At 36.5% G+C, this 27,031-nt stretch overlaps 1 protein-coding gene across 1 annotated transcript; it reads left to right on the top strand.

Annotated features, from left to right (window-relative positions):
• Positions 1-3,595: 3,595 nt before the first annotated feature.
• On the top strand, positions 3,596-4,534 carry LOC124225477 (olfactory receptor 52A1-like). Its single transcript, XM_046638158.1, has one exon. It carries the CDS (start codon positions 3,596-3,598, stop codon positions 4,532-4,534), a length of 939 nt encoding a protein of 312 aa, XP_046494114.1.
• Positions 4,535-27,031: the final 22,497 nt, after the last annotated feature.

A 27,031-nucleotide genomic window follows, 5' to 3' on the forward strand; every position in this document is an offset into this window, starting at 1 on the left:
CCCATTTGTATCTTCTTTTTGTGTGGCTATGAAGTAATTTCAAATCTTTCCAAATATACTAAATATATAAATATTTGTCGGTGACTAAGAATAAGTTGAAGATTAGATCAGATGCCAGTCTGACCTCTGAATCAATTACATTCAACATGATTCAGTACCATTGACTCTCTCTCGTTCACAGAGGAAATTCTAGAAAGAATATCCGGGGTCTCTTGTCTTTTCATCCTTATCTTTTCCTTTCCTGACTCCATTGTAAATACTTTCCTCCATCTCACTGAAGGTATTCTTTCAAACATTTCAAATGTCTCAACATTATGTCAAGTACCCCTTAATGTCAGCTTCAGACAAGAAAGTCTGGAAATCAGGTGAAACATATCAAGGAGAAAGGTGCCATGTGAATTAGTCTTTCTTAGAATTTATCATTTCTTCTCATGACAAAAGATATCCTAAATCATCTCCCCAAATTTCTAAAATTTTCATTTTTTGAAACAATATATTACATCTTTTTTTTCTGTCCATCAAGAGCACATGGCACAATTTCTTCACAGATATGAGACATACAACAACTGCTTTTATAAGGAAAAAAAGAAGAAAAGAAAAGAAAAGGGAGAAAAGTATAAAGAGAGGGATGGAGAAAAATTAGTCAAATGTGCAATAAATTGCTTATCACTCAATAATGTAGGATTTGTAAATACCCATCCTAATTGGTCACTCTGAGAAATTACTAAACTTAAGAAAACGGCTTCAATGAAATAAAAAACTGAAGAAAGGATCTACGGTAACATGAGATATAAATGTCTGATAAAAAGGCAATGACTAATATAGACTTTCCTTTCTAGAAGTGCCTTAGTGAAAGGAAAGGACACAAAGATATCAATTTCAACAGAATGCATTGGCAGAGGAACATGTCTACATTTCAGTGGTCTTTAGATTTTTTGCAAATGAGAACAGCAGGAAAGAAACTCAGCAGATAAAGGAAAATGTGCATATTGCAATCTCTTCATTCAGCCTATGGAGAAAGACAAAAGAGGAGGGAAAGGAGATTTCCCTAAATTGTAGAAAGGATTTCAGAGATATTAGGTGTGGAGGAACTCGAGGGCTTAATTAAAATCTTCTGGGTCCCTAGTGGTTTTGGCTACTGGGTAGGAAATCCCTCATTCCATGTTTGTAACTCCTCCTCCTCACATTCACCTGGGAACATTAAAATTGGTGGCTAGCAGATTTATTCTCCAATTTGAGCTCAATAAATTGATCTGTTCCCTAGAATAATCAGATCTTGCTATGAGGATTGTTGGAGGATGAAAACGCAAATATGATATCAGACAGACTTACAGAAGAGAAAGAGTGTCTGTATTGCAGAGACAAAAGGAAAGCATGAAAGGCCATCCCAGAGATGCCCATCTATTGCAGATGGCCCCAGCACCAAATGGATTAAGGTTCATCCATTGACTAAGTGCTGTTACGGAGACTGCAAATAGAAGAAGAGGCCTTGCAGAACAGAAAATGCAAAGGAGTTATACTAGAATCTCAAGAGGAGAAAAGAGTTGATGAGTAACAAGTGATGAATGATCTTGATAGGAAGAACTGACAATACCTTCAGGTATCCTGTAATAGCAGACTGGCTTCCAACAACAATTGGCAAGTAAATCTCACTTTCCCCCAGTTTATCCCCGTAATGTTTTATTACCAGCTTTTCCAGCAATATCGCTCCACCTCTTCAGCCCTGTATTCACTGATGTACTTCCACCTGCCATTCCATTATCTATACCTGTTGGATAATGCTCATATGTTAGCTCCTTACTCGTGAATAAGTCAGACACTGTGATTGTCCTTACAGGATGCCTCTTCCAATTCTGATATCTTTGATGAAGAGAAACTTAAATCCAATTAGAGTCTGTGATCGACAGATTGGGGAGTCACTGAATTAAGCATGAGGAGAAAAGCTGTGGAAATCAAAGTAAATGGTTGCTTGACTAGTCTATCCTAAATATGTCAGCTGATACAGTCTTCTTGTCATGAAATGACCCCTGCTCAGCTGATTCTTTCACTTGAGGTTTAGCATGATAAACCACAGCTGCTTCCTGCATTACCGGCATATCTGGTGACATTCAGTACATGTTTAACTGATCATGAGCTCCCTGACATAAAGCAACTTCCTTGTAAAGCCTATGATAGAATGAAATAACCTAACCCTATTTTTTACTGAATCACAAACAGTTCTCTACTGTATGGCTTGAGAATTTCTTGCTTGGAAACATGTAGTAGACGAAGTAATGATTTTCATCAGAGAACTTTCAGATAAGGCATAAGAGCTCAAGTTTTCAGGAAATTCAGTCATTAGTGAATTGGGAGGTGATTAAATTTTCTTCAGATGCCCTGCAGGCCCTTACTAAATCATTTCTGGTATCCCAATGTCTGCCCTCTGTCTTCTGTTTCTAGTTCTATATTTGACACTTTTTAAGGAAGCTGCCCTTTCATCCTCTATTTTCTACTAATCTTATGCCTGACCACACAGAATGATTCAAGCATTCCAGATGATCTATAGTTCATTAAGGATTAATAAGCCTAAATGGGCAAAATCTCATGCTAATAGTAGCTCTGAAGAGTTTAAACCCATGAAACTAGCCTCAATTCTGACTAAGTTACCCATTTTCCTACATCATGTAGTCATCATGAATAGGTCCTCTTGCCCGCAGGCATTGTTGCTACAGCTTTCTTTGGCTCCAAGAGATCCCTCTCTTCTAGGTATTTTTTAAAATGTATTAAAGAATTTTAGCTATTTCATGCACACAACTAATTAAGAATTTCAGCTATTAGAAATATAGGCAAAATAAATTACAGTTTTAGTGAAAGTGTAAAAAGTACAAGGAAATTTGACCAAGATCACCAAAATACAAGATTTGAATGATCATTTATGAAGCTTTTCCTTCACATTCTTTTGAAAAGACATCAAGTCTTACATGGATATATAGATACATATAGATATTATGTATATATATTCTATAACATACATCATATAGGTACATAAATATATTATGCTCTTGGATGTTAACGATTTCTATTTCTACTTTCTTTCGCAGGGAACCTTTTACTCTAATATACTGATCAGAGTCGAAAAATTTACTGGTCCAAACTGACTCTTCCTGACTTAGGGACTATTTGGAATAAAAGGTTACAATAGGAGTAGCCAGAATGTGAGAATTGGAGACATTCAAGAAACTCAGATTAAAATGCAAGTTCCAAAAATAATAAATAGATATAATTATTTGGCCAACAGGTCTAGAATGGATATAATAGACAGGTCAGCAGTTAATTCCCTTACCCAGGAACTTTGTTGGTTCTAATTCAGTTGACTTGCTATGCACATAACATCTTATTTTGGTACAGTGATAATGAGTGCCTTCCTGAAAAGAGTGATGTGTCTCTGTGGATCTCCTTTCCATTCAATAATATGAATGATATGGATGATATGAACTTAGAGTGCTACCAAAATCAGACACAATATGATGACTTTGGATTAAAATATGAAGTAGAAAAGGAACAATAGCACTGACTGACTGACTTCTTCCATTTGCAAAAAGAGACTGAACATACCATGTCCATGGCTAACATCACAATCTTCATGCCGTCCATGTTGGCACTAATTGGAATCCCAGGCCTAGAGTCCGTGCAGTGCTGGATTGGGATCCCATTCTGTGCCATGTATCTCACTGCTGTGATTGGAAATTCTTTGCTTCTGATCATCATTGTATCAGAGCGTAGCCTCCATGAGCCCATGTACATTTTCTTAGGCATGCTGGCAGTCATAGATATTGCACTTGGTACCAGCATTGTCCCCAAGATGCTCGGAATCTTCTGGTTTCATATTCAAGAGATTTATTTTGATTCCTGCTTGCTTCAAATGTGGCTCATCCACACATTTCAGATCATGGAGTCAGGCATCCTGCTGGCCATGGCGCTGGACCGCTATGTGGCCATCTGTTATCCACTAAGACATACTTCCATCTTCACCCACCAGCTAATCACCCAAATAGGGGCTGTAGTAACACTCAGGGCTGCCATTCTTGTAGCCCCATGCCTAGTACTTATAAAGTGTCGGTTCCAATTTTATCATACAACAATCATCTCCCACTCCTACTGTGAGCACATGGCCATTGTGAAACTGGCTGCAGAAAATGTCCGTGTCAACAAAATCTATGGTTTGTTTGTCGCCTTCACTGTTGGAGGGTTTGACCTCACATTCATTGCTTTGTCCTATATACAGATATTTATCACACTTTTTCGTTTGCCCCAGAAAGAAGCTAGGTTGAAAGCTTTCAATACTTGCATTGCTCACATCTGTGTCTTCCTCCAGTTCTACCTCCTTGCCTTCTTCTCCTTCTTCACACACAGGTTTGGTTCTCATATCCCCCCGTATATCCATATTCTCTTTGCCAGCTTCTACTTGCTGGTCCCTCCATTTCTGAATCCACTTGTCTATGGTGCAAAGACCAAGCAGATTCATATTCATGGTGTAAAAATGTTCTGTTCATAAAGTCCACCTTGATTAATACCTTCGTGCCTTCCTCTTTATGCAATAACAATAGTCTCTCAAAACTAAACAACACAGAAAAATTCCACATTATTTCCAATGCTTGATTTATTAATTGATTAATAAATCAATTGATTAACTGTCAATTCACTAATGCTATTTAATTGTTTTGTGAAATTTCCCAGGATTTTAAGTGATTTTCAGATCCTGATAGCCCATGACAACAGTCAGTTGGGTTGTGGATCTACCTGGGTAATGAGAGTAGGAAACACAGAAAGAACAAAATACTGAACATCTGTCATTTCCTTTACTCTGTTATGTTTTAGTCCCTGCTTGAGTTTCCTCCTCTAAGAATTCTTCTCAGAACGATTCAGGAATTACTATGTATCTCTCACTAATTTAAATGTGCCCACGGCATATTGTTCTAGGTTTCTAGGTACTCAATGAAAACAAGTGTTGATTGCGTTTCTTGATCTTCCCAGTCATTTAAAAAATAAAAAATCAGAGGAAATGCATCTTAACCATGTTCTACCAAATAAAACAAAACAACAACAATAATAAAAAAAACTCTTTAAGGGTCTAATAAGGCAACAAAGTCTAAAAATAACCGTACATTTCCAGGGTCTTTCAGAGAGTTATAGGCACAAAAATCAGGAGAACTCATGCTTTCCATTTTATACAATACTTTTTCTGCTACCTCCACCATCTACTTCTTTATTAATTCACCAAATGTTATTACAAACCTACAATATCATAAGTATTATGCCAGAAATTAGTGGCATAGCAGTAAATTTGATACATTGGTTCTTTCATAATTTTGCAGCCTTACATTTCTGAGAAAGAGAGTAAGGAAAATAGGAGAGAAGTATAGTGGCCTACACAGATTGTGGGGTTAGCCAAGAGAATGAAGCGTTGAATCTAACTGAAAGCCTCAGTCAGGAGAGTTACATTTGTTTTGTTTTCTATTCTAAGCAGGAAGTCTGATTCTTGAGGAATGATGAATGAGTGGCCAAGCAAATAAGAACACACTGTGCCAAGTAGATGATAGAGGAGATTTAAACTAAAGAATGTGATTTAAATTCACTGCACAGTTTATTTTTTTCTTTCAATGTAAGGAGCAATCCGGAAAATACAAATATCAGGAATGGCTGTAGGTGCTGTGCAGAGTTGTTGTACTTTATTCTGAAAGCTATAATGTGTCATTGGAGACTTTTTCTCTATGAGTAAGGCATCTATTCTTTCTGTGAAGGCATATGCATGTGTGGGTGTGGGTGTGTATGTGTGTTGGTATGTGGGTGCTTGTCTATATACTAGAGCATGTGGCAATGTATCTTCTCAGTAGATATAAAACATCTTGTAGCAAATTGATTGGGTCTCAGTGTACCTAGATATTTCATCAAACATTATTCTGATTGTTGCCGTAAGAATATTGTTGGATGAGATTAACATTTAAATTGGTAGACTAAGTAAAGCAGATAGCCCTCCATAATGTGGTGGTCCACAATCAGTTGAAGATCTGAATAGAATGAAAAAGCTGACCTGCACCCAAGTAAGAGAGAAATCTGCCCAACTGAGTCCTTCGCATAGGCACATTGACCTTTTTGCTATATTTGGTCTTGAAGTGAAACATTGGCCTTTCCTGTGTCTTGCGTTTGCTGGCCTTCAGACTGAAACTACACCATCAGCTCTTCTGGTTCTTAGGTTCTTAGGCCTTCAAACTCAAATGAACTAAACCATTGGCTCTCCTGGTCCTCCAGTTTGCTAACTCATCCTGCAGAACCTGAGATTGCCAACCTCCGTAATTGTTTGAGCCAATTCCTTTTAATAATTTTTTTCTCTTCCTCTCTCTATTATATGTATCCTATTAGTTCTGTTACTCTGAAAAGTCGTCAATAATATAAATAAATTTAAAAAATGACTTTAATTTAAGAGTCGAAACTGAAATTAAGGAGGCCAGCCCGGTGGCACAGTGGTTAAGTTCACAAGTTCCGCTTCAGCGACCTGAGCTTTGCGGGTTTGTAACCCAGGTGGGGACCTACGCATTGCTTTACAAGCCATGCTGTGGCAGGCGTTCCACGTAAAATAGAGGAAGATGGGTGCAGATGTTAGCTCAGGGCCAGTCTTCCTCAGCAAAAAGCAGAGGGTGGGCAGCACATGTTAGCTCAGGGCTAATCTCCCTCAACAAAAAAGCAAATTAAAAGTTATGATGGGTTTCTGGTAAATACCTGTGCCCGTATTTTAGGATTTCATACTTTTAGGTGATAACTCTAAAAAGAACAGAGTATTTGAGCAGAGAATACTGATATTGTCTCCTGTGGGCAAGGCCTTAGCCTAACACTCACAATGCCAATTTTCAAACTTTATTTGTAGGGGGCACAATTTTTTAATTTGAAAAATCTTAAGGAGTATATCAAAAAGCTAATGCCATTAATTAATAAGTGATATTAGCAAAATTGTAAGATATAAGGTTCATTTAAAAATTGTTTTGTAATCTACATACTGGAAAAACTAACTAGAAATTAAAAGAATCATAATTTGCTATAGATATAAAAGCATGACATTTAGGATACATTTATGTGTACAAAAAATAAAAGACTTTCAAGGATTCTTCACTGAAAATTGCAAAACATTGTTGAGAGAAAGTATATAAGACCTAAAGAAATAGAGAACTATACCATGCTCATGGATGGGAAAAATCAATATTGTTAAGAGGTCAATTCTCTTTCAACGTATCTAAAAAGTCAAAGCCGTCCTGAATAGAATCCTAACAAACATTTGTGACAAGAATTGAGAAGCTACTTCTATATTTTATACGGAAACTCAAAGGTACTAGATCAATAACAATCTTAAGGTAAAAATTAATTTTGAGTATGTATGATATCTGAAATTAGTACTTAGTATAAATCTATAATAATCAAGACAGTTTGTTATCAGCATTAAGATGAAGAAATAGATTAATGAAACAGAATAGACAAGCTGCAAGTAAACCCACATTGGGATAGTCAATTGATTTTCTATGCTTCCCATAGCAATTCAATGGAAAGTAGAAAGCATTTTCAAAACACAGAACTGCAACAATTGGTAAAAATCTATATATAAAGAATCTTAACTTCTATTACTTACCATACAAAACAGTAATAAATTGAAGTGTAGAAGCTAAACATAAACCTTCTAGGAGGGGCCAGCCCTATGGCACAGCAGTTAAGTGTGCATGTTCTGCTTTGGTGGCCCGGGGTTTGCCAGTTCGAATCCCGGGTGCGGACATGGTACCACTTGGAATGCCATGCTGTGGTAGGCGTCCCACATAGAAAGTAGAGGATGATGGGCATGGATGTTAGCTCAGGGCCAGGATTCCTCAGCAAAAAGAGGAGGACTGGCAGCAGTTAGCTCAGGGCTAATCTTCCTCAATAAATAAATAAATAAATAAATAAATAAATAAACAAATAAAAATAAATTAAACCTTCTAGGAAGAAAAACATGGAATAAATATAGAATATCTATGTGACCTGGGCATAGGCAAAGATTTCCTTATTAGGACACAAAAAGCTATAAGACATAATCTTTTTAACAACTTCACCTTCAACAAAAATATAATTTTGAGAAAATTAATGACCAATAAACAGACTCGAGATTGTGCCATATATATGTGTATATGAATATACACACTGACAGAGACATGAATCTAAATTTTATAAATAACTCTTACAACTGCATAATTAAAAGGCAAATTTCTTGATCAGATACTTCTTAAAAAGAACTAATAAGATACCCATTAACAGCTAAAAATATCAAAACATTTTTGTGAGTGAAACAAGCTGAACAGTTCACATTTTTATGATTCTATTTATATAATGTTTTAGAACTGTTGAAATTAATCTAAAGAGAAAAAAATAAATGCGTGATCTCCTCTGCAGGGGTGAGACGTAGCAGGCATTGATTGGGAAGGGGTCTGATAATGGAACTTTCTGCCGTGCTGGAAATGCTCTCCACCTGGACAGAATTTAGGGTAAAACAACAGGCACAACATGAGCTTAAGATTTGCACATCACACTGTACATAAATATTTCCTCAAAAACAAAAAAGTAGTGTAAGTAAATATTGAATATTCATTATGTTTCCTTTTCACAGTAATATTGACTAGCAATATAGAGACCACTCATTGTGCGTTTTAGGCTTGAAACAAGGAGAAAAATATTCAGAATGATGGAAGATAGTTTTCATAGTGTTGAGAAGACGGTTGTTGACTTGGAAAGAAATGAGACTTATATGAGCATTGAGGATTTGGATTCTGATTAGAATTTTAATTATGGATTCATCATTTTTAGTAAAGTGAGATACATACATATGTAATATGAATCCAATTCTATAATTGCATGTTTCTGTGTATAAACTTGTATGATGTTTATTTCTGAACATGTATTTCCTAACTCTGTTCCCTGATAGGAGCTAAAAGCAATGAGCAAACAGTAGCAACGAATGACCCCTGTGCCTAGATCTTGGTTTCTCAATAACTTTGTTCATTAAAATAGACCAGTGCTTCTTGGAAAATATGGCTGTTTCTAGGGCTTGAGCTGGGGAAGCATCAAATAATCTGGGGCCATAATGCTGTGACAGAAAGTAAGGGAGTGCTCAAAGTATCACTGGGACATGTCAAAAGGACCCGAGATCTAGTTTGGGGGTACTCTTCCCAGACAAATTTAGGAAGTTTTGAGTATCAAAATAAATAATAATGGTAATGTTATAAACTATTGAATAAAATCACATTCTGCAAGTTCACATACATATGAATAAACTAATACATGAAAAAAACAAACAAAAAATGCACTATTTGAAGAAAATAATGAAGAAACATCACAGAAACACAAAGGATGGCTATTCTAAATAAGAAATGGTTTAGATTCTTCAAAGCTTTCACTGTGAAGAAAGAAAAGGAGTCAAAAATTAAAAAAAAACACAAAACGCTGGGGCAGCCAGTCTCATGGCAGAATTTTGCCTGTAGGCAGCCGGTTGGGGCCTCTGCCGACAGTAACTGATTTGTGGGAGGAACACTCCCTGTGGAGCCAACCAGGAGGAGTTCATGACAATGTGCAGAGCCAGGTCATTGAATAAACATATTGAACATATTCACTATTTGAACGTGAAATTCATCAGCAATCAGGATAAAGTGTTCCTCCTAATCCGTGATACTATCAGCACTTCATTGGTAAAGGGAATTCTATTTGTCTTTCTTTTTGCCTTAACAAAAAGATATGCATGAACTGAATTTTGGTAATAATAATAATACTCAATTATTGTTTTGAGTGGATAAGGAGAGAGAGTAGAACTTAGCTCTCATATCTGAAATGGATCAGAACATTATCCCATCCATATTGATTCTGGCAGGAATATTATGAAGAATCCATAAGCACTAGAGAGGTACCCAGCCCATATTGTTTTTTTTCACTCCTTAATTTAGCCATTCTTCAACATGAACCCTTACCTGAAAGACAGTAATAGTGAGAAACAGAATAAACTTAAGGGAGAAATGATTGCTTCTAATTTTATGTAAAGGTCAAAGAAAATATTTCTGGAAAAAATATCCATGGGGAAATAATCTTTTGGAATGTTTTTCTATGGTTCAATTTTTGCAGAGCAAAATCCAAGCATTTAATTCTTTCTACAATATTGTATTAACAATTGGATTTTTAAACATATGACATTATAAAAAGTATATGATTTTCTTTAAATTGGATTAAAATAAGTCCCGGCAAAGTTAATACACATTGATGCTTCTACACTACCCGTTAAAAAATAAATAAATACATACATACATTTGCAGGAAAGAAAAAACACCTGTTAACATTGAACTTTCCTTACCTTCCTTATTGCCTCTACCCAATTTTTGTTTTCAGAATCTAGACTAACACTGTTAAGCATTGTAGCTACTAGACACATGGTAGTATTTAAATTTAAATCAAAATTAATTAAATTAAAATAAAGAGTTCAGTTCCTCAATTTCTTATAAGCCGTATTTCAATTAGTCAATGGTCACATGTGTCTAGTGGATATTACATTGGACTGAAGACATATAGAAAAATTTGATTGTTACAGAAAGTGCTATTAGACATCTGTGGTCTATATAACATAAAAAGTAAGTGAAATTTCATCCATAAGAAATTACACAGAAACTTGCTGAGAGAAACAATTCACTTATAAAAAACTACTGACTGAGGAGTCTCAATTTGTTGGAGTTTAATTACAAAATAACTATTTTCTTCCAACTATCCCCAACAGCAACAGTGGGTCAAATTTCCTTCTCCAGCTAGATGATCACCACCTCACCAATGTCTTTGGATGATTCCATGGTCATTTTGAGTAGCAGAACAAAATGTTTCCAATAAATAAGACTGGATGCTGCTCATTTTTTAAAACCTCAATTTCATACTTGACTCAAAGCTCTTCTCCTCTCTTACCTCTTTCCCCACTCCACCAATCTTTAGTATTTGAAGTGGAGGAGAGGGATGTAGTTTGTCTCTGAGACAACTCCTTTCTAATTCTTCTAACATTGGTTTGTTACTCTGGATTTGGAGGCAAGATTGGAATCAAGACAGGTTGGCAAACCTCTCCATACTCGATGGTCTCCACAATGTTGGTTGAGAGGGGTCTCTGCTCTACTTCTAGTTTAGGCTGATTCCAGTCTGGTTCTGGTGGCTTCTCATGATGTGGCAACCTCTACATAAGGGTTGTACATGTAAAGTTTCATGCTGCACCTGTCTGTGTCAGAAATCCTCCCAATTTCCCGAGGACCCTCCAAAGACCAACTTACCACCTTCAACCTCACCAGGAACATGTCTTTAAAAGCAGGCACACTCAAGCACTTCTCCTGAACGTAAGGGAATCCCATAGTGAGGGAGGAGAACAGAAAAGAAAAACGTTATGCTTTTAGAAACGGAATAAGTCTCCAGATTCTGTGACTAAGTAAATATTTAGAGGGACAGTGTCAGTCTCCCCTTTTTTGAGACGCCTCCAACCTTCTTGAGGATTTTATTGAAGCTGACTCACTTGGCTACACAGATGGAGAAACACTATTGTCTCCTTCTCCAAGGGCAGTGGAAGGAGGAAACTTCAAGGACAAATTGTGAATGTTCTCTGTCTCTCAAGTTGAGAAACAGAAGGAAATTGGGCGGGGGAGGAGAGAAGAGATGGTAACTAGTGGGACTCAGGACAAGTACCACTTAGTAAACTTGGAAGCTAGTAGTGGCTAAGGAATTGTTGGTGCCCTGTGTCTGCAGCTTTGGATTTTAGGCACAATTCTGAGACAACAGGAAAAATCTAACTCCACATTCTCTTGTACATGCAATAGGTATTAAAATCGGTCTTAAATTTCTTTCTTAAATTTTACATCCTACCATAATAGAGAAGATTTTAGTCATTTGGAGGTCTGTTCCACAACTGGTTCCACCTTATAATAGGTAAACGTTTTGATACTTGATGCTTCATGGTTTCAAATTTACTGCTTGCAGCCAACACCAGAGCTGAACAACTCTGAGTCATCCTGATAGAGAAACAGTATAGCCAGGATCTCACAGTGAGAGAATATATGGGCTTCTTTGGCCAGGCTATATTTGACAGTCAGCCAATGGCTATGAATGAGAGTAGTCAATTAACATGAGAGGTGGGACAAATGCAGGTGAAGTTTCCCCTGAATAGTAAATATTTATATTTGAATAAATTAACTCTATTATAGTGCCAAAAAGCATGAGATTCAGATTCAGCTGCCAGAGCCAATAGTCCATGTCTAACCCATACTAACTCTTTGAACTTAAACAAGTTGCAGGACTTTCTCAGCCTCCGTGTAATCATCCCTAAAATAGTGTCTCACGAGTGGCTATGAGAATAACACATGATAATGCAAATGCAGGGCTTGTGTTGATCTTAAACAGTTGGCATTAATTTTTACATAATAGTCTAATAGAATTAGAATCCATGAATTATTTTAGAGCCTTTAGAAAGACAAGCATGGGGAAAAGAAAACAAAGAGGAGGCTGTTACTTTAAAGGAAGTACTTGGCAGACTAACTTGTGCTCAGTTGTTTTACCTTTTACTGCACACAGTGCCCATCCACTGGATGGCTCTGTTCTCCATTGCTAGATGGGACTTCCCAATGTGAAATTTTTTTCAACCAAGACATCATTTTTGGTGTAACTTTCCTGTTTTGTTAAAATCACATTACAATGTGACCATTATGTAAATTTCTTTGTCCATAGAAACCACTAAGACTAATTATTTGTTGAAATACATATCTTTTTTTATGATACTTATATAAATGAGAGTCATGAAGATTCAAATCACAAAATTTCACATAAAAACAAATTTAATACTAAGAAAGGCCTCTTTTGTCTGAATGTTTATATATCTCTAACCAACAATTTGTACCAGTACTAGAATAAAGGAAAATATTTTCACTGAAATAGACATTAGGAAGTAGACATCTTTTACAACATTTAAGTAAAAATATATTTCTTTCAAATTTTTGTAATTAGCAATAGGCTTTAAATTTAATTAAGTTATTTTCTTCTAGAGGACAACTCCAAGAAAGCAAGTACACACTTGCTATAGATTGAAATGTGTCTTCCAGATCCCTACATTGAGCCCTAACTCCCAATGTGATGGTACTTGGAGAGGGGGCCTTTGAGACATAATTTGAGGTCGTAAGGGTAAGATCCACAAGATAGGATTAGTGACCTCATACAGAGAGCTTTCTTTCTCTTTTGCTGCTACGAGAGGACACAGCAACAAGGTAGACATTTACAAGCCAGAAACAGAGCTCTCACCAGAAACTGACCATGTTGGGATCTTCATCTTGGACTTCTAGGCTCCAGAACTGTGACAATATGAATTTCCATGTTTAAGCCACCTAACCAATGAAATTTTGTTATGGCACCCACAGCTAACCAAAGCAGAAATCAAATTTTTATTATCAACAAAAGGATCTGAGTATGTTGAAACAAATGTACACATTGTCACAAAAATATTAAATTAAATGACAAAAAAAAGAGAGAGAGAGAGAAAGAATAAGAGGAGGGATGATAACAAGAAGCAGAATAGGAAGACCCAGAACCTTCTTACTCCCACACAGACACCCACTCAACAACACGCCTGAATTTGAGTGCTGACAGGAAAGGTGCCAGGTTGGGGGGGTCACTGAGCCCAAAAGCAATGGTTTGAACTAGCGTGCACCTACTCTGCGTAATATTCATCTTCCATCCCAACTCGGTGTGGAAGGAGCTGGAGGAATCTTCAACTCCTCGCTTCTCCCTGGGGAGGGAAAGTGTTGGAGTAAGTATCCAAAGATCTGATTTTTGAGGGGCTGCTGAAGGCACTGGTTTCTGTCTTACCATCCTGGAGCACTGATGGACACTGGCATATTCTAGATGCCTGTGGACTGCAGAGAATGAAAGAGCTGGGTAGCTTTCTGCTGCTCCAGAGAACATGCAGTACCATACAGCTGCCAGATGGAGAAGAAAATTATGAGTTCCTGAAAAAAATAAACCATCAAATCCCTCTAATTGGGAACTGAGATGCACAAATCCATATAAAACACACTCAGAGAAATACCAGAATCTCTGACCAGAACGATTGGTGAAGATTGTTCCCTGTACAAAGACAGGTCATAAATACGGTAAGAGGTGGCTGTTTTGTCAAATGCATAGATCCCAGCACAAAGTCACAAGACACATGGAGGAACATGAAAGCCTAGTTCAATCAGAGGAACAACATAAACCTCCAGAAACAATCTTAAAGAATCAGAGGTATACGAATTAGCTGAAAAATAATTGACAGTAACTATCATAAAAATGTTCAATTAGCTATGGAGAAAAATACATGAACAAAATGACAATATTAACAGACAGAGAAAGCATAAAAAATATCAAACATAAATTTTAGAGCTGAAGAATACAATAACAAAATTTGTAAATTGACATTTTTCATATCCTGGGGGAAATGTTTTTTTGAAGAAAAGGTAAGTACAGGTTTTAGGGAATCACCATGCACAAAAATCCCCAGGCGTTTTGGAAAATTATAAGGCAAAGCCACTCATAGGAGGTCCCGGAAGCATATAATGTTATGAGTTGAAGTGACCAGTGAAGGACAGGGACATGAAGAGGATGGATCTAGTCCTATGAAAAACAATGTCTAGAAGAAAAATTTCACCTCTACAGAAATTGTATTTTGAGTGGATAGAAGATGTGTAAGGCTTTAAGTTAAGAAACCCTTATATTTTCTGTAGAATTGTGTGTTATTATGAATAGTAAAAAATAAATAATTATTCACACTAAGGACTATAATGGTTATTGATGGAGAGAGAGAATAGCAGTGGACATAGATTGGCATTTGAAATTAATATAAGAGATAAACAAATAACAGAGCACACTGAGAACAAGTTCCTTTCAGAACTGTGAAGGAAAACACTCGTGGGTTCAAACAAGCCATGCTGTGGCAGGCTCCGACATATAAAATAGAGGAAGTTGGGCATGGATGTTAGCTCAGGGCCAGTCTTTCTCAGCAAAAAGAGGAGGATTGGCAGCAGATGTTAGCTCAGGGCTAATCTTCCTCAAAAAAAAAAAAGAGGAAAAAAGAAACCAAAACAAATAGAATATGATGACAACAGATTAATCATGTGAATTGAAAAAATACATTTCAAAATATAAAGCATAAAAATGCACCAAAGCACATTAATGAAATGAGAAAAACACCTATATTTGGAAAACTCAAGTTAAAAAGAAAAGATCTACCGAATTGTATCAAGAAAAAAGAAACATTCAATATGCTTCAGAATACATGGTTTAATTTATCCTCTGGAAAACAAGTGAATTCAAACAACAAAGATCTTAAAAATTTACATTATGAAATTGAAAAAATAATTTTTAAATGCAGAATTCAGTGTATAATATGACTGTGGGTTGGCAGTCAAGCTATTTAAGATTATAATTAAAGACAATAATAACAAGGTGTAATAATTGGGCAACTACTTTTTGTATCCTTTTTTTGGGGGGGGGGAGGTGAGAAAGATTGGCCCTGAGCTAACATCTGTTGCTAATCTTCCACTTTTTGCTTGGGGAAGATTGTCATTGAGCTAACATCTGTGCCAGTCTTCCTCTATTTTGTATGTGGTATGCTGCCACAGCATGGCTTAATGAGTGATGCATAATTAACACCCAGGATCTGAACCTGTGAACCATGGGCTGCTGAAGCAGAGTGCTCAAACTTAACCACTATGACACCGGGCTGACCCCTACTTTTTGTAGCTTAAATAGATGATTATACATAGGTCAATTACTAAGAGCAGACAGTTCAGTTCAAATAAAAAAAAAAAGATAATATCCTTACCTTTAGAATTTAATCTTTGATTTAAGTGATTAGAAGGAAATAAGTAATAAAGCCACCAGTGCAAGCATATCCTCATTATTGTTTGAAATATAATTCACATACAGAAAAGTGAAAAGAGTAAAAAAAAAAAAAAAAACAATTATAAAGGAAATAGCCAGGAAACTCCCATCTAGGCAAAGAAATAAATCACTGTTCATTCCCTACTTGCTTTGCATGCGTCCCTTTGTCCTCACAATTTCCACTCTTCCCAAAGGTAATCTCTGTACTAACATCTAATACTATAATTATGTCCTTGTTTTTCTCTCTATATTTACAACCTAAGCATGCATTCTTAAACCTTATAGTTTAGTTGTGCTGGTTTTAAAATTTTATATAAATGGAATCACATAGTACATATTTTTCTGCCTTGTATTTGTGAATTTCATCCAGGATATTGTTTGTACCTCTGTTATGCTCATTTTCTTCCTTCATAATGCACCATGGTATACATATATTATGATTTCTTTACCCATCCTATGTTGATGGACATTGAGAAAGGTCAATTATGAAGAATATGCCCATAACCATTCTTGTATACGTATCTTGGTGCACCAAAAATGACGATTTCTGTACCTGAATGTCTAACTGCTAATTCATAGGATACTGACGTCTTCAACATTAGTAGATAACGTCAAACATTTCTGAATTCTAGAACCGATTAAACCCACTAGCCAAATAGAAGAATTTACATTGCCTAATATCTTTGTTAGTACTTGATACAGCCTTTCGTAATTTTAGCCACGTAGTGTGGTATAATAGTAGCTCTTTGTGATTTAGCTGGCATTTTCTTGATAACTGATTAGATGGAATCAAAGTTTTATATATTTATGGCACATTTGGATATTCTTTTTCACAAATTAAAGACTTTTGTCTATTTTCTACTGGATTACCTCTACTGTTTTTAGTTAATATTTATAAGATTTTTACATATTTTAGAAACAATCCTTTTCTATGTAATATGTATTGAAAATATTTTCTTCTTCTTTGTAGGATACTCATGATGTACTTTTGAAAATCAGATGTCCTTATTTCAAAGTAATCCAAATTACTAAATATTTAAATAAGGGCTAGTGCTTTCCATGCTTGTTTAAAAACTCTTGTCTATTACGTGTTTATGAATGTAGTCACCTTATATAGCGTTTTTCTTTCATATTTAGATGTAAAGTCCATTTAGAATTGCTTTTTAGTTATAAGTGCATTCAGATGTACTGCATATTTTTTAAACTTTATTATAAAAAATGGACACTAACTGTACATATTTAAAATATACTATTTGATAAGTCTTGACATGCATATATCCATGAAACCATTACCACAATCAATCCATCACTCCCCAAAGTTTCCTCATGTGCCTTTGTAATACGTCCCTCCATCTGCCCCAATCTGCAGGCAACCACTTATCTACTTACAATGACTAAAGATCAGTTTGCATTTTCTAGAATTTATGGAAAGGCAATGATACAATCCGTAAGTCCATTTTTGTTCTGGTTTCTTTCACTTGTCTTAATTATTCTGAGACTCATTCATCAATAGTTCTCTCCTATTTGTTGCTAAATGGTATTCTATTGTATGGATTTACTACAATTTGTTTACACATTCATTTATTCATGGATTTGGGTTCTTTCCAATTTGTGGCTGTAACAACTAAAGCTGCTATGAACATACAGTTGCAAATCTTTGTATGAACCTGTGCTTTCATTTTCTTGAGCAAACACCTAGGTGTAAAATGGCTGGGACATAGTATAGGCATATGTTTATGTTAGGAACTGCCAAGCTGTTTTCCAAAAATTGTAACACTTAACATCCCCCCTACATTTTATGAGAATTTCAGAACTTGCCAGTATTTGGTAAGCTTTTGTTTTAAATTTTAACTCTTTTGATGATTGCATAGTAGTATATTTTTCTGGTTTTAATTTGCACTTCCCTCATGACTAATGGTGTTGAGCACTTTTCTTGTGATTATTGATATATTTATATCCTAGTTTGTTAAACATCTGTTCAAGTCTTTTGCCCATTTCTCCATTGGGTTGCTTATCTTCTTACTATTAAATTTTCTTGTATATATATATTCTGGACCCTAGTCCTCTTGCTGATATATGTATTGTGAATATGTTCTACCAGTTTATGACTTGTGTTTTTATTTTCTTATTGGTATCTTTCAAAGAACGAAAGTTATTTTTTAATAAAGTGCGATTTTATCCCTTCTTATTTTCCATTTGTGTTTTTCTAAAATATCTACCCCAAATTCACAAAGATTTATTGCTATGTTTTTTATCTAAAATTTTTGAAGTATTGTATTTTCAATTTAGGTCAATGAAACATTTTGAGTATATTTTTTGTGTAATATAAGCTTGGCAGTCATTTTCATTTTTCATACAGACACACAGTTGATAGATCATTATTTGTTGAGGAAATATTATTTATCTATCATATTTCCTTGGCACCTTTGTTGAAAATCCTTTGCCTATATATGGGTGGATCAATACCTAATTACCCATCCCTGGTGGTCTAATGGTTAAGATTTAACACTCTCACCATCAAGGCCCAGGTTCATTTCTGGTAAGGGAACCACACCAGCCCACCACCCGTCTGTCAGTTATCATACTGTGGCAGCTGCGTGTTGCTGTGATGCTGAAAGCTAGTGTGCTGATATTTATTTCAAATACCAGCATGGTGGAAAAAGGACCTGGCCACCCACTTAGGAAGAGCTATGGAGCATTGTCTGATACAAGACCAGAAAGGTAAGAGGAAGCTGCAAAAAAGACTGGGTAAGGTTCTGCTCTGCTGCACACAGAGTTGCTAAGAATCAGCTCAAGGGCACCATGAACAACAACGCTTAATTACCGTAATCACTATAGTTTTATGGTAAATCTCCCAAATTGGGTTAGGTCAGGCCTCCCACTCTATCCTTTTATTTAAAAAGTATTTTTGTTGAGTCTTTTGCATTTCCATATAATTTTTAGAAACAGCTTGTCACTATTCCCAAAAGGCTGCTAGGATTTTGATTGAGACTGCATTTAAGAGTAATTAAGGGAGAATGTCATCTTAACAACATTGATTCTTTTAAATATGGACATAGTGTACCTCTCTTTTTAGGTCTTTAGTTTCTGTTCAAAATTTCCAAATTTTCATTTTAGAAATCTTGAAAGTGTTTTTTTTGGCTGAGGAAGATGATCTGTGCCAATCTTCCTCTATTTTATGTGTGAGACACTGCCACAGCACGGCCTGATGAGTAGTGTGTAGGTCCATGCCAGGGATCAGAGCTCGCAAACCCTCAGCTGCTGAAGCAGAGGATGAGAACTTAACTACTGTACCACCAGTCCTGCCCCAAAAGTATTCTTTAAAAATTATTCCTAATTATTTTCTGTTTTGTTGCTACTTTAATTGTAATTTAAAATTTTATTTTTAAGTGTTTGCTGCTACTCTATAATGTCAGTTTGTTTCTGTATTAACTTTTTTATCCTGTGACTCACTGGATTTACTTAATAGTTCTACTAAGTCATTTGCATTTTCCCTTGAGTTTTTCTACATAAATAGACAAGTCATGCAAAAATAGGATAGTTTGATTTCTTCTATTCTCATTTTGATGGCTTTTATTTATTTTTCTTTCCATATTGCTATGATTTGGACTTCCATACAATATTGAATAGAAGTATTGACATACGGCATCCTTGAGTTATTCTCAATCTAATGGAAAAATTTTAGTTTTACATTATTAAGTATAATTTAACCATAGTTTTTTTACAAATAAATTGTATCAGTTTAAGTAAGTTCTCTGTTATTCCTAGTTTTCAGATGGTTTTATTTCGCATGGATGTTAAATATTTTCATATGCTTTCTCTGCAATTATTGAATTAGTCACATGACTTCTGTCCTTTATTCTGTGTACATGGTTAATTTCATCAATTGACTTTCTTTTTCTTGCTTACGTAATATTTAGTTGACACGTATAATTATAACAACAAACATAACACACATATATTTAGACTTAGAGGCAAGCAGCTGACTGCTGACCAAGCTCAAAATTCAGCTGGTGAGGAGAGAAGTGAGGAGACTGCAAGGGCACCAGCTCACTTCCCTGGAGCATCGGTTGGTATGTCTGGCAAGTGGAGAGTGGCAGTAAGCTCTGTAGGTCAGTCCAGAAGTCAATTAAGAGCTTCTGTTGCCTTATTCTTATTTTACAGATGATGGAACTGAGGCTCAGAAGAGTTAATGTAAGTATCTGGGAGCACAAAGAGCCCAAGTTTGAGCTCTGGTTAAGAAGGGGCAGAGTTATTTCATTCCAAAAGTTGGCTCTTGACCACAGCATGCTGCTCTCATGATTCATTGTTTTATATAATGCATATACCTCCAGCCTTTGTTTTATCTCAGATAACCAGTGGAATGTCTACACCAGCCAGCACATGATTCAAATAACAGGGAAGAACCATTATCTATTGGTATTTATTTGATCCTGTCAGGACTAGAGAGTCTTATGTTCTTAGTTATATCTAAATCTACCTTCATTTGCCCTAGAGATGTTTTTTCACAGCATTGTGTTATCCCTCCTGTCCTCTCTGCTGAGCAAACCCCAGCCAGCCTACTGAAATAATGAGATTGAGAACCTTCTCCAGCTGATTTCAGGTTGGCTTCCAGTCAGCCCACAGATCCATTTGGCATTTTGGTTGCCTTTTTGTCTCCTTTCCAGGACAAATTTGTTCCAAGCTGCAGATACAGGTTCATATAAACTTTTTAATGTCTGAAGAAGGCCTGGCCCTAAAGTAATGGTGCATACACACTCAATGAGGGTCTGCTCCACTCCTAGGTTTGAGATCCCCTTCAACTGGGGGCTCCAGCTAATTAGACCCAGAGTCCAGGGTAACAGGCAACCACCTGCAGTAGCTAGAGGTTTTGAGATACATGTCACACAGATATATCTGCTATCTATGATGCAATGAGCTTTTCCAAATGAAAGACTTACTCCAAGAAGCTTGAAATGAGAGCTTGAAGGGATCGCCTTAGTTAAAGTTGGACAAAGTTCATAATCCAGGAATCAGACAGATCTGAGTTTCTGCACTGCCCTTCCATTAACTCCTGTATACGCCTGGGCATTTCATTTCTTCTTTACTTAAATGGGGCTCCCAGCATCACCTCAGAGACCGGTTGTGAAGAATAAGTGAGAAAATGCTCCCCAAGCACGTAGCACAGGTCCTGGCCCAAATGCATCTTACATAATCATGACCAGGCGTGAACACCCCTAAAATTAAGATCCAGAGAAAAATGAGTACAGGACCAAATGCTAAGAAGCAGAAATGAATGGAGCAGGAGGCTGGAATTGCTGCACAGCTGGTTCCTCTAGCTGAACAAGGTCAATGTCTGGGCAAGTTTCCGTGATGGGAAGCATGCTAGGTGGGATAACAGAATCCCCGGGAGGTATTTTATTTATTTAATCATTTATTTTCATTGAGTCATAATTCAGATAGTATAAAATTTGTCATTCTAAAGTGTACAATATAGTGGTTTTTAATGTATTGTAGAGACTGTACAATCATCACCACTATGAAATTCCAGAATATTTTCGTCATCTTAAAAAGTAACCTATGGGGCTGGCCCCGTGGCCGAGTGGTTAAGTTCGCGCGCTCCGCTGCAGGCGGCCCAGTGTTTCGCTGGTTCGAATCCTGGGCGCGGACATGGCACTGCTTGTCAGACCACGCTGAGGCAGCGTCCCACATACCACAACTAGAAGAACCCACAACGAGAAATATACAACTATGTACTGGGGGGCTTTGGGGAGAAAAAGGAAAAAATAAAATCTTAAAAAAAAAAAAAGTAACCTACCCTCATTAACAGTCACTCCCCATTACCTCCATCATCTCACCCCAGTGTTGGCAACCACTAATCTCTTTCTGTCTCTATGGGTTTGCCTTTCTAGATGTTTTATGTGAAAGAAACGTGGTATGTGGCTTTTTGTGTCTGCCTTCTTATGCTTAACATAATAGTTTCAAGGTTCATCCCTCTACCTGGTGCCAGCGCTGCATTCCTTTGTATGGTTGAATATTAGTCCATTGTATGGATACTTTTGTTTATCTGTCTATCAGTTGAGGGACATTTGGATTGTTTCTACTTTTTGGCTATCATTAGCCATCATTAAAAAAGCATCACTAAAGGGCCCACTTGAGCTTATTTATCATCAATTTATAAGAAGTCTAGGCAGCATTCTTATGCACTTTTCTTCAGTCATATCATTTGCAAGGGAGAAGGAATGCATGAAAGGGATATTTTGATTCGGTTAGGCATCAGATGAGATAGATGAGACCAGAGAGGGGTAAAGATTTGGGTATATAGCAGGTAATCACAGTAAGATGGAATATGAAATATGACAGGGATGAAGGACAGTAGAAATAAAGTAAGATGAGCTGGTTGGATGTACCTCATTGTGTTCAAGTATTGTTGAAACCAAAATGAGAGGAAATGATCTGGTGAAACACATTGGAACTAATCATCACCAGCTATAGAACATCTATTGCCTCTGGAAGGAGGGTGGGACATGCTGTTGAGTTCGGGTAGAAGTGTGATTCACACACTCCCTGATTTCAAGATACACTATAAAGCTACAGTAACCAAAACAGCATGGTACTGGCACAAAAACAGACACACAGATCAATGGAACAGAATCGAGAATCCAGAAATAAACCCACACACATACAGACAGCTAATTTTTGACAAGAGAGTCAAGAACATACAATGAAGAAATGAGAGTGTCTTCAATAAGTAGTGTTGGGAAAACAGGACAGCCACATGCAAAAGAATGAAAGTAGACCATTACCTTATACCAGGCACAAAAATCAACTCAAAATGGATTAAAGACTTGAATGTAAGACCTGAAATCATGAAACTTCTAGAAGAAAACAGAGGCAGTACACTCTTTGACATTGGTCTTAGCAGCATATTTTCAAGTACCATGTCTGACCTAGCAAGGGAAATAAAAGAAAAAATGAACAAATGGGACTACATCAAACTAAAAATCTTCCGCACAGCAAAGGAAACAATCAACAAAATGAAAAGACAACCTAACAATTGGGAGAAGATATTTGCAAACATATATCAGATGAGGGGTTAATATCCAAAGAACTCGTACATCTCAACACCAAAAAAAACAACAACCCAGTTAAAAAATGGACAAAGGATTTGAACAGAGATTTCTCCAGCAAAGATATGTGGATGGCCAAGAGGCACGTGAAAAGATGTTCAGCATGATTAACTGTCAGGGAATCAACAAATCAAAACTACAATGAGATATTGCCTCAATCCAGTCAGAATGGCTATAATTAACAAGACAGGAAACAACAAATGTTGGAGAGGATGTGGAGAGAAGGGAACCCTCATACACCACTGGTGGGAGTGCAAACTGGTGCAGCCACTATGGAAAACCATGTGTAGTTTCCTCAGAAAATTAAGAATAGATCTACCATATGATCCTGCTGTTCCACTGTTAGGTATTTATCCAAAGAAATTGAAAACATAAAAGTGTAAAGATATGTGCACCCCTGTGTTCATTCCAGCATTATTCACAATAGCCAAGACTTGGAAGCAACCAAGGTGCCCATCAAAGGATGAATAGATAAAGAAGATGTGGTATATCTACAAAATGGAATACTACTCAGTCATAAGAAATGATGAAATCTGGCCATGTGTGACAACATGAATGGACCTGGAGGGTATTATGCTAAGTGAAATAAGTCAGAAGGAGATAGTCAAATACCTTATGATCTCACTCATAAGAAGAAGATAAAAACAATGACAAACAAACACACAGCAACAGAGATTGGATTGGTGGTTACTGAAGGGGAAGTGGGGTGAGTGGAGGGTGAAAGGGGTGATTAGGTTCACATGTGTGGCGATGCATTGTTATTAGTCTTTGGGTGGTGAACATGATGTAATCTGCACAGAATTCAAAATACATTACGATGTACACCTTAAAGTTATATAATGTTATAATCCAATGTTACTGTGATAAAAAAGTTTATTTTTTAAAAAAAGTGTTTCGGTTATACTGATACTTCTTTCAGTAAACAACTGAAGTATAGTATGGGTTGTCAGTTATTATGTTTAATTTCCTTGCTGTGTATCTTTTACTATATAATACTTTGGAAAAAAGAAATATTAACAACTTCCTGGTGTAGTATTCACCCAACAAGGTAAACATAGTATATGCAGTGTTTTCATACTCAGACTAAAACTATCTTCTAATATGTTGTTATTTAATTAACAAACATTTATTAATATGATTCTATATTTTAAGAACTTTGACTGGAATTTGGGATGAGGCAATAACCACAAACATACAGCCCTGTTTCTGACATTCAAGAGTACATTCTATGCATAAATATCATCTTTCTTGAATTTTTTAACTTAAATTAAAATAACACTATGTCTAACATTCATATGTATTGCATTAATTAAAGTATTTCTCCTTGACAAAACATTATGTCATTGATAAAGATATTTTGAATATTTTTTATAAACTGTTACTGTAGTTATATTATAAAATTAAAACAATATAGCTAATATAACTGTCAAAAAAATAACCCATGAAAACTACTAAAGAGTAGTGCACCAAAAGATTAATAATATTTGACTTTGGGTAAGATTATGGGTGTATTTTTCCCACTTTTCTGCATTAACGAATTTTTTTACAACGAGAAAGTAAAAGCTGAAATGTATATGTATTTTAAATTAAACCATATATCAAAAATATTTGAAAGTATAGACATTCCTATGACCAAGAAATTGCTGAAAAAGCCTACGATCTCCTTCTCTAGGAAGAACTGTCTTTCTTCATCCTCTGTCTTTGTAGATAGGAAATATATCATCTGTGCCTTGCTGATTTTTTCCTCTTTTTCTTAGCAAACTTTCCTGCTTAAAGAGCTTATTCTACAATAAGCCCTGTCCTCCTTCCCACGTCCAAACACACTCCTCCCTGGGGCCACTGAACTGCATTAGGGAATTCTTTGAATCTCCATGGGATGGCCAAGAGTAAATAAGTAAAATAAGAACAGGCTATTATTTGTATGGTTTTCCAATTTCTTTTCTTGGAAAAGCAAGGGATAAAGTTGGCCAATTTGCTCAGGCAAGGAATGGAGTCCCATGTTATGCATTCCGCATTTTAGGTTCCATTTCTCTGTCATGTGCTTGAGAACAAGAGGAATTTCAATCTATGATGCTGTGAGTGACACAATTGCACTGCTGACTGAGATAAGTTTACCACTGCCATCTCCTGGCCAGACTAGATATATCAGGTCCCTGAGAATGAAGAAAGATGCCAGTCCTAAGAAATGGTGGTTGTCCTCTGCCCCTAAATCTCCTTTTTTGCTCTAGAGAGTAAAAAATATCTCTCAGGATTTGCAAGAGGCTGAAGATGTTTGGCCACTGGGGACGATTATCGTAGAAAAGACAATCTTTCACAGCTGGGGCCAGCAAAGAGCAACCTTCTCCTGTGCCAGTCACTTCCACTGCCATTTCTGGATACTGAGTAAGTTGGTAGTTAGAAATGTGTACCAGGTCAAGTGGAGATGAAAAGATATATCTTGACGTACAAAGATAAGCACAGCCAAAACAGGCAGACTCCAGAAACAAAATTCCAAATCATAAGGAAAGAATATAAATATATTTTTGAGAGTGTCTGACTTTGAAGTTCTAGAACTACGGTTCAAGAAGAGTCATGATAAATTGGGGATCTGTTTTGGTACACTGAGAGGTTGAGGGCAGTCAGCAGCATGCTGTTGGAGAAGTTGGGAGACCTGCAGATGTTTTACTTGAAGGAGAGAGGATCATGAGAGACTTGAGTCTTTGTGCTAATCTATCTGAAGATAGATAATTCACAAGTGGGGATAGTGGTTACAGGGAACGTGTTGCCTCAATAGGAGGAGGCCTTTCTGAAAATGAGAGTTGTGCTGTAATTAGACAGATAGGAGTGAAAAGACATCAACATGCACATAGTCAGCCGCCAGGAAGCTGTACTAAGGAATCCTGCTTTAGGGGGTGGGGGTGCAATTTGGAGAATAATCTCCAAAAGTTCCAAATTTAAATTTTTTGGTGCAGAAATTAGGGTTGTTGGGGCCATGAAAGAACTCCAAATAATATTTGCAGGTGGTCATTTGATTTATGGAGAAATGTTTTGGAATGCTTAGCACAACACCACAAAAAAACTGGTAGATAAATTTGATTTAGACTTAATCAGGCAACCTCTATGCTGTCACTTTAAAAAAGAATTATTCACTGATGCACACTTTTGTCAACCCTAAAACTGGACTATTGTTTGTTGCTCTATTAGTTACTGGAAAGTGTGAAGTGTTCCCAGCAACAGCCTTTGTGTTGCAATGAGAATTTTGTTTTGGAAACTTCTTCTTCTGTCTCAGCTGCCTCTCAAGGCACCTCCACCTGAATGTACCTCTGTGTTTGTTCATTATTCTCCATGGAATCTCTCGGACAATTCTCGAAAAGGCCCACTCCCTCATATTTGTCTTGTGTCAACTTTTGCGAAAGACAAAAATTAGAACTTTTTGCTTCTCTCCATCAGTAAGTAGCCCTGATTTCTGTATAAGGATTATGTCTGCCAACACTGCCTCCATATGGAGACCTAGGCTTCCAAACTCATTCACTTAATCTTACCTCTAGCCACTTGAGCATCTTCCTCAGTGCTCTCCTGGTGAAACACCCAAGGTCTCTCTTCTTCTACACCAGGTATTCTTTATCCTCTTAGTTTTACTATGTTTTCAAACTGTCCTTATTTTCTACTGAGTGGAAAAGAGACCACCTGAGGAATGGGTGCTTATCTGACTGAGGAACTTATACATAGAATTTTTTCCTGAGTCAGAATGATAATATACAAAATTATGCAACTGTACTTGTCTATCTGGATAAAGTCTGTGTCCTGAAGCAATGTCATATTTGAAAATTCCTTGGTGAGAAGGAAGATCAAGGTTAAGAGAGGTCATTCTAGTAGTGGAGTCATAACCATAGAAAGGGGACTTTAACTGATATTTTTATCAAAGAAGTGTTGATGTATTCTGTAGAAATACCCAGTCCTGTTAGTCTAAAGTGAATGGTGGG

This window comes from Equus quagga, chromosome 14, assembly GCF_021613505.1.
Source record: "Equus quagga isolate Etosha38 chromosome 14, UCLA_HA_Equagga_1.0, whole genome shotgun sequence".
Lineage (NCBI taxonomy): Eukaryota > Metazoa > Chordata > Mammalia > Perissodactyla > Equidae > Equus > Equus quagga.

Coding starts and splice junctions, on each gene's coding strand:
- LOC124225477 (XM_046638158.1), top strand. CDS start 3,596: ATGTCCATGGCTAACATCACAATCTTCATGCCGTCCATGTTGGCACTA.